This window comes from Gekko japonicus, unplaced genomic scaffold, assembly GCF_001447785.1.
Source record: "Gekko japonicus isolate JY-2015 unplaced genomic scaffold, Gekko_japonicus_V1.1 scaffold3759, whole genome shotgun sequence".
NCBI classification, from domain to species: Eukaryota; Metazoa; Chordata; class Lepidosauria; order Squamata; family Gekkonidae; genus Gekko; species Gekko japonicus.
In genome coordinates this window covers 2,904-17,665 of record NW_015168772.1, presented here as the reverse complement: position 1 = coordinate 17,665, position 14,762 = coordinate 2,904, and the positions used below count along the sequence as shown (strand labels likewise).

General features: G+C 46.0%; 1 protein-coding gene across 1 annotated transcript in view; it reads right to left on the bottom strand.

The window, feature by feature from the left end:
• ASCL2 (achaete-scute family bHLH transcription factor 2) overlaps positions 1-14,762 on the bottom strand; it is a gene marked incomplete at its 5' end in the record, with an annotated part of 35,234 nt that overhangs the window by 18,079 nt on the left and 2,393 nt on the right. Inside the window, one exon of the mRNA XM_015415673.1 lies at positions 14,449-14,487. Coding sequence (XP_015271159.1) covers positions 14,449-14,487 — 39 coding nt within the window. The remainder of the gene's footprint in view (positions 1-14,448; positions 14,488-14,762) is intronic.

The following is a 14,762-nucleotide window of genomic DNA, read 5'->3' as shown; positions in this document are numbered from 1 at the left end:
AAATTATTAATGCTTCAAATGGAAAAATCAATCTTGATTCTACGATTTCAAGGATTGAAAGAAGAGGAACAGGAGGACCTCAGAGATATTTTGGCAACAGCATTGGCACCACGGATCGGCAGCGAAGCGGGAAAAATAAAAGAAGAGATGGATCTGGCTTATAGAGCCTATTCCAACTATACAAAGAAGAATAAGCTGCCGGCAGAAGTGGTAGTGAAATTTACCAAGCAAAATCTCCGGGATCAAATCTTAAAATCAATTTCAGCAACACCCTTGAAAATTGCAGAACAACCAATTCGAGTCTTGAAAGACATTCCATTTGAAATTAGAATGAAAAGAAAAGAATATAAAGGATTGACTTTGTTCTTACAAAAACGCCAAATTAGTTACAGGTGGTTAACGCCAGAAGGACTGGTCTGTAAATTTAAAGATAAAAGAGAAAGGATTGATTCTATCTTGAAGGCACAAGAATTTTTGAGAAAGCATGCCAATACAGAAGAAGAGGCAGAACTCGCAGAGTGGATCCAGGGAAGAAGCAAAAAAAATTTAAATAATAAAAAAAATGTTTGTTTGTGCAGGCTAATTTCCTAGTTAGTTTGCTTAGGGCCAATAGAGTAGTCTGCACGTCTCTCCCGCCAACGTGTAGGTGACAGTATTCAAAGTAAGTTGGTATTGGAATTGTCTATTGGCTAATCAGTAGATTTGAGGATGTCCCCGTGGTGGAGGTTAGGTAACTTTTACTGCCTTTGTTCTAACTCTTGCCTGGGGCTAGACAGGATGTCTCTTGTTCTGAACTCCCAGTTCCCTTTTCCCCGAAGTAATTAGTAAACTTCATTTTTTAAAGCTAACACACACGTGTGTGCTGCATGTCTTTTACTTTGCAATATTAAATACCCAACAGGTTTTTAATGTTGCCTGAGTGCTAGGAAATGGGTGATATTAGCAAAATAAAATAAAACAGGTGACATCAAAATGAAATAATGGTTGTTTCTTCTGCTTTGGGAGCAGTGTTGCTCCTTTTTCCTTGGCAGAGGCTCTGCGCCTTACAGGTACACAACAAAGAAAATCTCAATAGATGCAGATTGGATTGCCATTGTATGTCCATGCTGGGAAGAGCTGCACCTATTGCTCTTCTGCAAGCTATGCAGTCATTGGTATGTCCTTAAGAGATTAGGGAGAGGCAGAAGTCGATCAGAATTTAGACACTAGGATCCTATATCCTAGAAACAAAGTACATGAGGGACCGCCTTTCCCCGTAAATACCCCAAAAGAGCACTACGGTCTGGGACACAACATCGCCTAGTGATTCCAGGCCCCAAGGAGGCCCGGCTTGCTGCAACCAAGGCCGGGGCCTACTCAGTGGTGGCTCCTACCTGGTGGAATGAGCTCCCGGAGGAGATCAGGGCCCTGCGGGACCTTGTACAGTCACACAGGGCATGCAAGATGGAGCTCTTCCAATTAGGAGCCGCCACTGCCACCATCACCAACGAACCCGGTTGATAACTGGGAATGGAGTGGCCCAAGGACGATTGCATCTCAGTGGCGCGGTAGATCGGTACCGTTGTACGGGGATGGAGGCAACATCTACTGGATGCCATCTTGTCTTAATTTAAGAGCAATGGTACTGAGCACTTTATGTAATTTTGATACTTATTCAATTTTATCTTGCTTTACTTGGTTTTATGTATTGGCACATGGTGCCCTTGTTTGTTAGCCGCCCTGAGCCCATTCGTGGGGAAGGCGGGGTAGAAATTTAAATAAATAAAGTAAACATGTTATTCCAAAGCAATTTTTAAAGAGAGGAGCATAGCTACTATTTTGTACGGAGTACATTTCATACATCCCAGGTTCACAGTTCTGCATAAATCAGAAGATCCAGGACCATGGAAGACCCCTCTCTTATCCCCCACTCACATGACTGGTTCATTTAAAAGATGCTCACTTTTAAAGTCATTTTGAGGTATGTATCCCTTCATACTTTCCCCATAATCAAGGTATATTAGGCTACGTGTTTTGAAAATGTCGACTTCTTAACTAGTATTGTGAGTACCTTCATCATTTCCAGGTATATTTGGCGGTGGGGGGGGGGGGTTTCACCAGTCATGAACAGGGAGCTGATATATTGAAGACTGGTTTGATAGTTTGTTGACCTATTTATTGGTGTTTGACAGCTTGCCTCACTGTTTTCCTTCACCATATTCCTTCCTAATTATGCAGCACAGTGCTATGGTAGTACAATGCTGTGTTCTAATAAAACCCTACTCTTCAATGGCCCCAGTCACACGGGCCAGATATCGCGAGGGGGAGGCGTAACTGTTTGCCCCGGAGCGAACTACCGCGCGGCCGCCGGATCAAACGTCCCACCGACGTCTCGTGGTTCGAGGGGAGGTGCCGATCATACGTCAATCCTGCGGCACGGTAAAGAAGCGGCACAGCGGGGGTTGTGTGTTTTTTTAACCAAAGTGTGCGCATGCGCCATTGGGTGCTTGTGCACATCCCATGGAGACTTGGAAAAAAAACCCTTTTCGCGACGGGATATGGGCGGGTGCCAGATGCCACGAGCTACCACCGGAAACGTGATCAGATGCCTGCCCTTGCCCCACGGTTTCCGGAAACTAGTACCTCAGAGGTACTAGTATTTTATGGCGCATCTTCGGCGGGAAGCCTCTGGTTAGCCACGGGAGCTCTGCACTTCCCAGATGTTGCGGTTTGACCGTGCCTGGAAAATCCGCCTATCTTCCATTTCTGTAGCGTGGCTAATGCTCCGTGTGACCGCAGCCAATGTTTATCTAAGTAGTCCCTAGTGACACTGATGGCTGCCAACCCATTTGATTCAACAGCATCTTTGCACATGCAGTTTTGTGAAAAACTGTTACAAACCAGTTTGGCAGGCATTAGTGGTCGTTCAGCATGAACCAAGCCTATCAGGTGATCAACTTGCGTCTGATCAACACCTTCAGCCATGGTAAATTTGACTGTCAGATTTGAGGTTAAATCTGGAGGAACCCTAGTAATCAGGGTGTCTTAGGCTCTTTATGTGCCAAATTTTACATTTCTGATGTACCATGCTTTACCATGCTGAGAGGGAGGAAGAAAAGAAAAATATCCTTGACACGTCAGTCCCATGACAACTATGGGACTGTCTCAGAAAATTTGGTACCTAAGCAATTAGCAGGTTGTACACTTGATTTGATTTTCTCTGGGGATAAGGTGTATGGGCCCCGGTCACACGGAAAAATTTGCCGCGCGAAAGGCACGAATACCATGCGGATTTTCAGGGCGCGATCACACCACAACCACGAAACTGAAGGCAGTGCTGCTCCATGGAACTGCGCATGCGCACAAATGCGAAACACTTGTGTGATCATGCCGCGCTGCTTCTTTGCCACGCTGCAGCATCGCCGCGTGATCGTCAGCTAACAGCCGAAGCACGGAGATTCGGGAGACCGTCTGATTGGGCTACCGCGCTTTATTTTGTCCCAGGGTGAACAGCTATGCCTCCCCCCACCCCACCCCCGGCCGCGTTATCTGGCCCGTAATGGGGAAATATTTCTCTTTGCCCTTCTCATGGACCGACCGTTACCCGGAGAGGTTGGATTCACAGACACTTGGAACCTCTGCAAGGTTACTGATACAGTTATGATGGTCCTCCCCAGGAGGCGGATCAATCCAGAGCTGTTCCTGATGTTTCTTGGGGTTTTTCTGGTCAGCAAGATTGGCACACGTTAAACTCCTGGATGACCTATGGAATATGGAGATAAGCTAGGCTGTGGGCATGGTTGCACTGTGCACCCTCTCTCCTTCCACTTGGTTTCCTGAGGAGCTTTGGGCAGTAAATATTTGGGCAGATTGTTGGATCGCAAGTGGAGAAAATCTCAAAAGTGAATGCAACTGAACACAGGTGAGACCACATTATCGTACCTACTCTGTGGCAGTGTTGACAGCAAATTGAGCTCACTTGTCTGCCACCATTGCATCTGCATGAAGCTGTCCGGCAGAGTGTTTCTGGGTTGTGAAGGGCCTTTTATTTCAAGCCCCAGAGGACGCTGACCCAGTACACATATACACTGTGATTCCTTTGCAAAGGCATTTTGCAGCTGAAATTGCATTGCTTGCATTGGCCATGATTTATACAGTTGGACATTTGGACTGGTTCAGTCTCAGAATGCTATTGGAGTGCAGTCTGGTCTGAGCTGTATAGCTAACTTTCAGTTGGTGAGGCCAGATGAGCAGGGCTGGTCCATTATTGTTAAATTGTAGACTGTCGCCTAGGGCGACGGCTCGACGAGGGCGCCATTCTGGCCAACCTCGTCCCCTCCTCGCCCTGCACAGGAACCTTTACCTTTACCTTACCAGACATATGCATCTTCCAAATTTTAGGTCCTTGTCTTCTACGAAAGACTGGTATGTTAACCAGATCACCAGTGGCTAAGATAAATTTCACTGTGGCTACTAGTGGGAATACCCTGGCCCGGATAGCCCAAGTTAGTCTGACCTCATCAGATCTTGGAAGTTAAGCAGGGCTGGCCCTGGTTAGTATTTGGATGGGGGACTTCCAAGGAATACCAGGGTTGTTCTGCAGAGGCAGGCAATGGCAAACCACCTCTGAACATTGCTTGCCTTGAAAACCCTACGGGGTCACCATAAGTCGGCTGTGACTTGATGGGGGAAAAAATCCTAGTGGGGAAAGCATAATCTACCATAGTAGTAAAAAGAAGTCTAGGTAACATAGGAAGGTAAGGGGTCAAAGGTTCCCCTTGCTCGAAAGCCAGTCGAATCCGACTCTAGGGTTGCGGTGCTCATCTCCGTTTCCAAGCCGAAGAGCTAGCGCTGTCCGAAGAGGTTTCCGTGGTCATGTGGCCGACATGACTAAACACCAAGGCGCACGGAACACTGTTACCTTCCCACCGATGTGGTACCTATTTATCTACTTGCAATTTCTTGCTTTCCACAGTGCTGATAACCCAGTCAGCCAGTCAGTGAATTTCAAGTGTCGTATGTATATGATACTTGTACTATAGAAGTTTTGCTTGTTAGATGCAAAAATGAATTATTTTCAGGCTTTTAAAATGCTGTTTCGTACTTCTGAGTGTGTCTGGGAAACACATCAAACTCACATATATAATAACGTAGGCTAACAGACTGCTGGTGTGCTGTAGTGGATAGCATATTGGACTAGGGATCTGTGGAGCCCAGGTTCACTTCCTCACTCTGCTGTGGAAGCTCGCTGGGTGGCCTTGGGCCAGTCACAAGCCGTCCGCCTAACCTGCCTCACGGGGGGGGGGGTGAGGATAAAATGGAGGAGAGGAAACAAATGTAAGCTGATTTTGGTTCCAACTGGGGGGAAAGATAAACTATAAATTTTTAAAAAGGTATTATTTGGGGAGTTGTGCACGATTATCTGTTAACTGGAAATGATCTTAATATTCCTTCACTTACTGTATTTTTTTTGTTTCTTGGTAAATGTGCCTGTAGAGTTTGCATGAAAATCCTCTTATTTATTGTTAAAGACAACAAGAAGAAGAGAAACTCCCCTTTGTGTCCTTTTCGTATTTTTTTTTTTAAAGGTGAGCGTGCGTTTCTAGCCATTTCCCTCAGCATCCCATTCACTTGCTTTAAATTCATTGGAAAATGCCTGGGCCTCTGCTTGGGTTTCTAAGGCACATTTCGAAAATTTTTTTTTACAACCTCCCCCCACACACACACACACCCCCTTATTGGAGGCTCCCCCCCCCCCCGTTTTGTTTCTTTTAAGCCCGCTACAGTCAAACTTTGTTTCCATTCACTGGGAAGTCGCATCATGAATTTTAAACCCGGCAAACCCGGCAGCTCCCCTCCCCTCCCTCTGCAACCTCTTCCGCTTCTTCCCGGCTTGAAAAGGAGACAGGCCTGGGTTTAAAAGTTTATTTTCGCTTTGATTATGTGTATCTGCTAATGCATGTTAATTAGCTTTCACAATGCGTCCTTGTGAGACACCAGAGAATGCAGACTTGGGCTGTGGGGGGCTTTTTGTTCTCAGGTAATTGTGATGGTGAAGGGGAGCTTGCTCGAATTAATTTCGTTCGTGTATGTTTTGGTGAGGGAGGGGAGGGGGTTGGCGGTTTATAGTGCAGCACTTTTATTCTATTTAACAAGCAAACTCCGAAGTGCATATCACCGTATTCTAGCCAGTAGGTGAAGGACTGAATGCATGAGCCAGGGACGGCACCACCTTTTCTGCCCTGTTCTGAGGCTGGTTTCTACAGAACGAGGAGATCATTATCAATGCCATGCTTCTTAGGTAATGAGCTTAGACTGATGCAGCTCTGCATAGGAGTTAGGGGTGTGCATTCGGCCTATAACAAGTTTGGTGTAGAGCCAGTTTGGTGTAGTGGTGGACTCTAATCTGGGAGAACCGGGTTTGATTCCCCACTCCTCCACTTGCACCTGGCTGGATGACCTTGGGCATGCCGTAGATCTGATAAGAGCTGTCCTTGAAAAAGAGCAGTTTGTGTCAGAGCTCTCTCAGCCCCACCCACCTCACAGGGTGTCTGTTGTGGGGAGGTGAAGGGGAAGGAGTTTGTAAACTGCTTGGAGCCTCTTTTGGGTAGTGAAGGGCGGGGGATAAATCCAAACTCTTCTTCTTTTACCTCACAGGGTGTCTGTTGTGCTGAGGGAAAGGGAAAGGAGTTTGTAAAACGCTCTGAGACTCTTTTGGGTAGTGAAGGGCGGGATATAAATCCAATCTTCTCCTCCTCCTCCTCCTCCTCCTCCTCCTCCTCCTCCTCTTCTTCTTCTTCTTCTTCCTCTCCTGCAATCCTGTGCGCAATGGGTGTCTGAATGACCATGACACTATTTTCTTTCTCCTCCTTGCTTCCACTTAATCACAAAAGAATGCCCAATAGATTCATGTCCTTTCTAGCTTCCCAGGTAGTGGTTTCGCAAGACATACTAAATTTCGAAAAGATCAACAGTCTTTCCAACATTCCAGTGTCAGGGAAAAAAATGTTTACCGGGCATTTTTAATCTGTAATAAGGAGCAAGCCTTGTAACATAATGAATCACTGGCCATGATAAGTCATTATACTTTTGGTAGCAAGGGACAGGAAATGCTTAGCAGGGAGAGAAAGTGGAAGATGTGAGATTGGTTTATAAGCTGCTGAGCAGGGGCCATTTCGTAGAAAAAGAGGTGCAGGAGCTCATTAGCATAACTCATTAGCATAACTTATTTGCATATGCCACAGCCCCTGACATCACCGGAAGTGTGTCAGAAGGCAACACCCACTGCTCAGGCTCCAGTGGAATAATTGGGAGGGGGGAAACGTGCAGATCTGTCCTCGCAGAGGAGGTAGAGCTTGTACCTGAATAAAACTTGGTCTTAAAGGTGCCACTGGACTGTTTTGGATTGCTAGCTATTGGGGGGGTGTGCAGATCTGCCCTCACAGAGGAGGGAGAGCTTGTACCTAAATAAAACTTGGTCTTAAAGGTGCCACTGGACCATTTTGGACCGGGTGGCCAGGGGGAGCTCTGCAACTTACCTGGCTGCTTCTTGCTGTGACTGAGGGCTGCTGGGAGCAGAGGGTGGGGCTTCTTGCATGTGCCCACCCCCTGGGCTCTTTACTGCCAGAGCTCCGCTCCTGTACACTCCTGCAGGAAATGACCCCTGCTGCTGAGTGATACCAAAGTGAGTCACAAATGGTTAAATCCAAGGGCTTCAGTAACGTCAGGGGTACTCTTTTGGATCATAATCACATTTTTACCTACATGGCTGATGGAATGGAAAACAGCCCCCTGCTTAATTAAGAGAGAACCTTCTTTATATCCAGGGCTGGTCTTTCTGAGAGTGATGCGTGGCTGGTTACACTATTTCAGCACCACTCTTCGACAAACATTATAAAACCTCTGGGTATGCATTAGCTTTAAGCCAGTGCCATAGTAGTTAGAGTTTATCCATAAATCTCTCTGCGTGACTCTGGGCCAGTCGCTGTCTCAGCCCTTACTTACCTCACAGGCTAGTGGTGAGGATAAAATGAAAGATGAGATATAAAACCGTGGATCCTGCCCTGAGATCTGTCTTGAAAGGCCATAAAAAATGTATTTACAAGTAAATGTACAATCAAATTAGGTCAAGGTAAAGGTTTCCCTTGCTCAAAAGCCAGTCGAATCCGACTCTGGGGTTGCGGTGCTCATCTCCGTTTCCAAGCCAAAGAGCCAGCGCTGTCCAAAGACATTTCCGTGGTCATGTGGCAGGCATGACTAAACGCCAAGGTGCACAAAATGCTGCTACCTTCCCACTGAAGTGGTACCTATTTACCTACTTGCAATTTCTTGCCTTCGAACTGCTAGGTTGGCAGGAGCTGGAACAAGACACGGGAACTCACTCCGTCATGCGGCACGTGGGTCTCGAACTGCTGAACTACCGACCTTCCAGCCTGCAGTTCAGCGTCTTAACCCTCAATCTCCTAGTACCACAGAATAAGTGTATTAGAGCCTTAGTTTGAATTATGACCCACCACAACAGCTGGAAACCCTTAGTCTGCCGGATTCACATGTCTCTGCACCTCATCTCTGAAACACATCATCAAGTGAGATTATAGAAGAAGAAAGGGTCATTGACCCATATACACGGTAACTGAGCTATAAAATAGCACCCCGGCTCAGGCATCAGAACAAAACATAACCATTTGACACCCAACACCAGCATCCCAGACTGTTGTCAAAAAATAGAGGCCACTAATAGGTAGCAGAAAACTGGCCTCGACCATCCTTAAAGGAAAGCCTGGTGGAGCAACTCCATCTTACTGGCCCTACAGAATCTAGAAATCTCACAGGGCCTGGATGTCATCTGGCAGAGAGTTCCACCAGGCAGGAGCCACTATAGAAATAGCTCTTGCCCTCGTGGAGGACAGCTGAGGCACCTGTGGGTCTGCCACCACCAGCAAACCATGAGAGGAAGAATGAAGCATTCCTGGAAGGACGTATAGGCAGCCCCATCGGTATGAAGATCTCAGACCACTTAGGGCTTTAAAGGTGAGAACCAGCACCTTGGACTTGGTTTGGAAACCAATAGGCAACCAGTGCAGCAGCTTAAGTACAGGCTGAATGTGAGATGACCAAGATGCAGGGGTCATTTCCTGCAGGAGTGCACAGGAGCGGAGCTCCGGCAGTAAAGAGCCCAGGGGGCGGGCACATGCAACAAGCCCCACCCCCTGCTCCCAGCCTGCTCTCAGTCAGAGCAAGAAGCAGCCAGGTAAGCTGCAGAGCCCCCCCAGTTCAAAACAGTCCAGTGGCACCTTTAAGACCAAGTTTTATTCAGACACAAGTTCTCCCTCCTCTGCGAGGACAGATCTGCACGTCCCCCCCCCCCAAAATAGCTAGCAATCAAAAAAAGTCCAGTGGAGCCTGAGTGGAGGGTGTTGCCTACTGACACTTCCGGTGATGTCAGGGGGTGTGACACATGCAAATAAGTTATGCTAATGAGCTCCTGCACCTCTTTTTCTACGAAATGACCCCTGCCAAGATGTATTGGTCAAGAACTTAGCAGCTCCTTTCTGTGTAACCTGAAGTTTCCAAAGCAGCCTCAAGGGCACCTCTGCACAGAGCGAGTTGCAATATTCCAACCTGGAGGTGACCGTCGATCCTGCTTGGAATTGCATTTTCTATCCAAAACAAATTTAGCCACTGTTAAAAGGAAGGAGAAAATATGAGGTCCCTAGAACAAAGGTATCACTGTCATAATTCAAAATTATTTGCGGCAATGTGCACTCAATAATCTTGCTAATTGTATTTATGAATTTACTCCAGAAACTGTGGAATATTCTCACCACAGATACAGCTGTACCCTGACTACATATCCCCTTCAGCAATTACCTGACTTGCTATCAGAGTAGAAGCTCATTTTAATGGGATAAATGTTTCATTTATTCTTGATTTGAAAGGCCATTTCACCAATATTGGCACATACAGGGGGAAACCACTACAGCCAAATTAGTTTATTAGTGCTGAATGAGTTCTTTGTACAACAGTTTCATTTCTTTGTGTTTCATTCATTATTTGTTTTTATTTTCATTTTCCATTGCTTTGTTAGGAAATATTTACCATCCAGTTTGAATTAAAATGCCAGGAACTATAATTTTTGCTCAAGGGATCCTGCCTGACAAATTTCAGGCTAACCGGAGAAAGGATTCCATGTAAACAGGTAATTTCAGGAAAACCATATACCAGAAAAAGATCTGCATGGTAATTCATGGACTGGTTGTATGATTTCGATATGTCAGTGTCTATATGAATGACAGACTGCTCCGAGGAATCTGATTGGTTAGCATCAGCTGAGCAGAGAGGGACTTCTGAACTGGATGGTGAGGAGAATTCAGTCCGATTTCAGTCCTAGCTGAGGAGAATCGAATACTAATAGTTTCAGAATTCAGCCCTGACTGACAGGAGAACTGGAGGAAAATTGGCAATGATGAGTGGGTTGTTAGATGGAGACTCCCATTCGGGCCAAAGAAAGGGGATAGATCTTCTAGAGAGAGAAGGAATTTCCCTACTCAGTCTAAACAGGGTGATAGCTCTGAAGAGGGCAGAGATCCCTGCCCTGGTGTGGTGTGGTTAGAAACTGCCTGCAGAAACCTTAAGTTAAAAACTCAAGACGAGTACTGGTGTTTCAAGAGAAGGGGTTTGGCTACTGGAAAGTGTACCTGCCTTCTGGAAACCGAAAGAGTTAGAGAATGCTCAAAGAAAGTGTAGCTAGAGTGTTTGGGGGAAACACTGGAGCAAAAGCTTCTCAATATAAAGGTGTCAAGTAACTGTGAATAGCTTAAGAAACCCTAATTAGCCTCTGGCTCACAGATTATTGCCTTAGCTCAGAAAGGAGGGCTCCAGAGCAAACTAATTTATGCAGCAGCCAAATCGCTCGCTCACAACTTTGATGCCAGTAGCTCACAAAGCAGAATTTTTGCCCACAAGACTCCACATCTTAGTGGGAGTATTGGTTATATGGGTGGGATTTAGATGGGGGAAATTGCATGGGGGAAAGTTAAACATCTCCCCAGAGCTGCTTTTTCAGTGTGATTCAGCTCTCCTCCCCCATGGCTGCTTTAAGCTTTAAAACATAGAAACGTCTGGTAATGGCTGTCTTGCATCATGTTTAGTTAAGTCCTCAGCCATTGGCCTAGTGTATCGAAGTGCAGGTACATCCATAGATCTGAAACCAAGTGAGTGGCAAGGTGGAATTCTGCTGAGATTCAGGCCTGTCTCAGTGCTCCCTGACTGGAATTTTAAGATTGCAGAACATTTAACAAACAAGGGTTTGTTACGTAGAATTAGCCGTGCGACGGGGACAAATTCCGGGTGGATTTTAAAGGCGTGATCACACGAAAACATCTGGCAAGTGTCCCACACCCATCGGCAACCCATATCACCCGGCCGAAGAAGCGGAGTTAAAAGATACCGGGGAAAGTGCATTATTTTCCGGAAAACGTGGGGCACGGGCAGGCGTCCAGTCGTGGAAGTGCTGGTATCCCGTCGCATCCGGTGGTATGCGTGCAAACGTGGAACTGTGCATGCGCATGCGCACACACACACAAACGCAGTACTGCTTTGTTGCCATGCTTCACCATCACCGTGTGATCAGCGGCTGATGGCCTGAGCATGGCACCTCGGGGAAAACGTCTGATCGCGATACCATGCTTCATTTTGCTCCGGAGCAAAAAGCCTTGCTTCGCCCCCGGATTATCTCGCTCATGTGACCGGGACCAAGGTTAATCTTGCTTCAGGACCATTTGACCTGGTTAGCTGTGAGCATGAAGACAAGGAAACTTTCCAAACTTACTGATCAAGCTCTCCTTGCTGTCGATCCAGTACTGAGGCATATGATTCTAACTAGGGCTCTTTTTGTAGCAGGACCTCCTTTGCATATTCTTTCGATCCAGTACTAAGGCATATGATTCTAACTAGGGCTCTTTTGTAGCAGGAACTCCTTTGCATATTAGGCCACACACCCCTAACGTAGCCAATCCTCCAAGAGCTTACAGAGCTCTTCTTACAGGGGCTACTATAAGCTCCTGGAGGATTGGCTACATTAGAGGTGTGTCGCTTAATATGCAAAGGAGTTCCTGCTACAAAAAGAGCCCTTCAGTTTTGATTAAGGGCAACTCCAGCACCCTGTTAAATACAGATCCTGATAAACTGGTTAGCTAAACAAATTTAGAGTCCAGTAGTTCCTCTAAGACCGACAAAGTTTCATTCAAAGCATGAGCTTTCGTGTTTTGTTGGTCTTAAAGGTGACACTGGACTCTAAATTGGTTCTGCTGCTTCAGACCAACATGGCTGACTACCGGGATCCATCATTCACGCGTGTCTGTATCAGGCTCAAGGAGGTCAAAGGTCAGGGAGTGAAAAACAAAAAATATGATGATGATTTACTTGTATGTGTTCCTGTGACCGCAGAAGAAAAAGAGCAGTGAAAAAATGTCTACAGCTGGCTCTTCGGCTTTGAAACGGAGATGAGCACCGCAACCCTAGAGTCGGACTCGACTGGCTTTCGAGCAAGGGAACCTTTACCTTTACCTTTTTAGTTCCTCTAAGACCAACAAAGTTTCATTCAAAGCATGAACTTTCGTGTTTTGTTGGTCTTAAAGGTGCCACTGGACTCTAAATTGGTTCTGCTGCTTCAGACCGACGGCTGACCACCCGGATCTTAATTTCTAAAGTGTGTTTGCTGCCACCTGCAGGCCATGTGCAGAAAGGCATGGGACAAGGTAGAACTGGAAAGTGGTCAGCTTGAGCTTAAGCAGATGTTACAGGAGACATGGAGCTGCTGCTCCTCCACAGTTCCATAGCTATTTGCCTGCTTTCTCATAAAAATCTAAGTAAGTACATGTCATCATGGCCTTCAGTGTTCCACACTGTGGTCGCCAGCCAACGCAAAGAAAAATATGGTAAAGGTAAAGGTTCCCTTGCTCGAAAGCCAGTCGAATCCGACTAGGGTTGCGGTGCTTATCTCCGTTTCCAAGCCGAAAAGCCAGCGCTGTCCGAAGACGTTTCTGTGGTCATGTGGCCGGCATGACTAGATGCCGAGGCGCACAGGACACTGTTACCTTCCCACCAAAGCGGTAACTATGTATCTACTTGCAATTTCTTGCTTTCGAACGGCTAGGTTGGCAGGAGCTGGAACCAGAGACGGCAGCTCACTCCGTCATGCGGCACACTCGGGTCTTGAACTGCTGAACTACCGACATTCCAGCCTGCAGTTCAGCGTCTTAACCACTTGAGCCACCGCAGCTCCAAGGAGCCACACGACAAAATAATACTGGTGTTGGAGGCATTTGATCACTGACAGGTTTTTGTATTCTCCGTTGGAGGCTGCCATTTTTTTCTGCTTTCCAGAATGCCAGAGGCATAGCATGATACCAGCTCCACCCAGTAGCACTGTATCTATTCAAATCTGTTCCGCATTCTATAGAGGGTATAGACATGAGGCCTTGATATCAAGCCTGCAACATTCTGACGAAGAGTTCTGGAAAACTCAAAAGCTTACATGCTGTTTTTTTCAGTTAGTCCTAATAGAAGGCATTGCAGGGCTTTTGTTTTTAAATCACAGAATGTGTTCACCTACATGCTATGATGAGAGGAGGGAGAAAGAATACCCTAGAACAGGGCTTTTTTTGTAGAAAAAGCCCAGCAGGAACTCATTAGCATAATAGGCCACACCCAACAACCAAAACTCATTAGCATATTAGGCCACACCCTGACACCACAGCGCATTAGCATATTAGGCCGCAGCCCCGTGTTCCCAGAAGTATGGTCATCCAGCCACACTCACCGTTTGCTTCTTATTTTGTTTACCTTGTTTGTTGTCAAAACCCAGGCACAAGGTAAAAATTGCTGTGGCAACACAACACAATCAAAGAAGGACATTTTTGGACCACAAATTTATAATCACTGGGCTAGTGATTGCACTTTAAAGGCCTTATGTGCATATTTACCTTGTGCCTGGTGATTTTACTTTTGAACAATCTGCTTCATGGTCCTCATTGAATTTATACTCTGTATATATTATCGATTGTGTTTATGTAAATATAATTATCTCGCCACTTATGTATGACCTCTGAAGAAGGCCTATTTGGCCGAAACGCGTAAAGTCAACTTTGTAAGCCCTGGATATTGTTATATATTATATTTTATGTACATTGGTTGCAAATGGGCCTCTATATATGTTTTGAAATGTGTTATTATTAATAAATGCATGCACCTCTTTTTATTTTTTATGGAAAGGTTTTAATATTGGCCCTCCTTTTCACTAACCTTTGTTTGGTTTTGGAGTTTATTGTTAGGTTCAGTTTTTCTTCCCCCTTGGTTTCTGCTTGGATAAGATTGATGTCATTATGGAATATAGTAAGACAACCAGAGATTCGAATTTTGGTTGATAAAGAGTTCCATCGAAACAAACGACCCTCGAGATGTTCGTACCTCTTGTTCTTGTCGATGTCATCTTCTGTGGGTGACGTCCTGTGTTTTGAAACAACAAAAAAGGATTAAACGTCACGAAGCATCACTGTTACCAAGTTTATGATTGTCTATTTACTGTAATTTGTGAACCTTGCGGCAATTTCTTATCTGTCCATGTTTGTCGTATGCATTGCTGGTCCCCTTATTGTTTACTTTCGAGAGGGAGTCCAGGTCTACTCCCATGGATCCCTACGGGGAAGGGGGGGTCCAGGTCTACTCCCATGGATCCCTATGGGGGGAGGGAGGCCAGGTCTACTCCCCTGGAGTCCCATGGG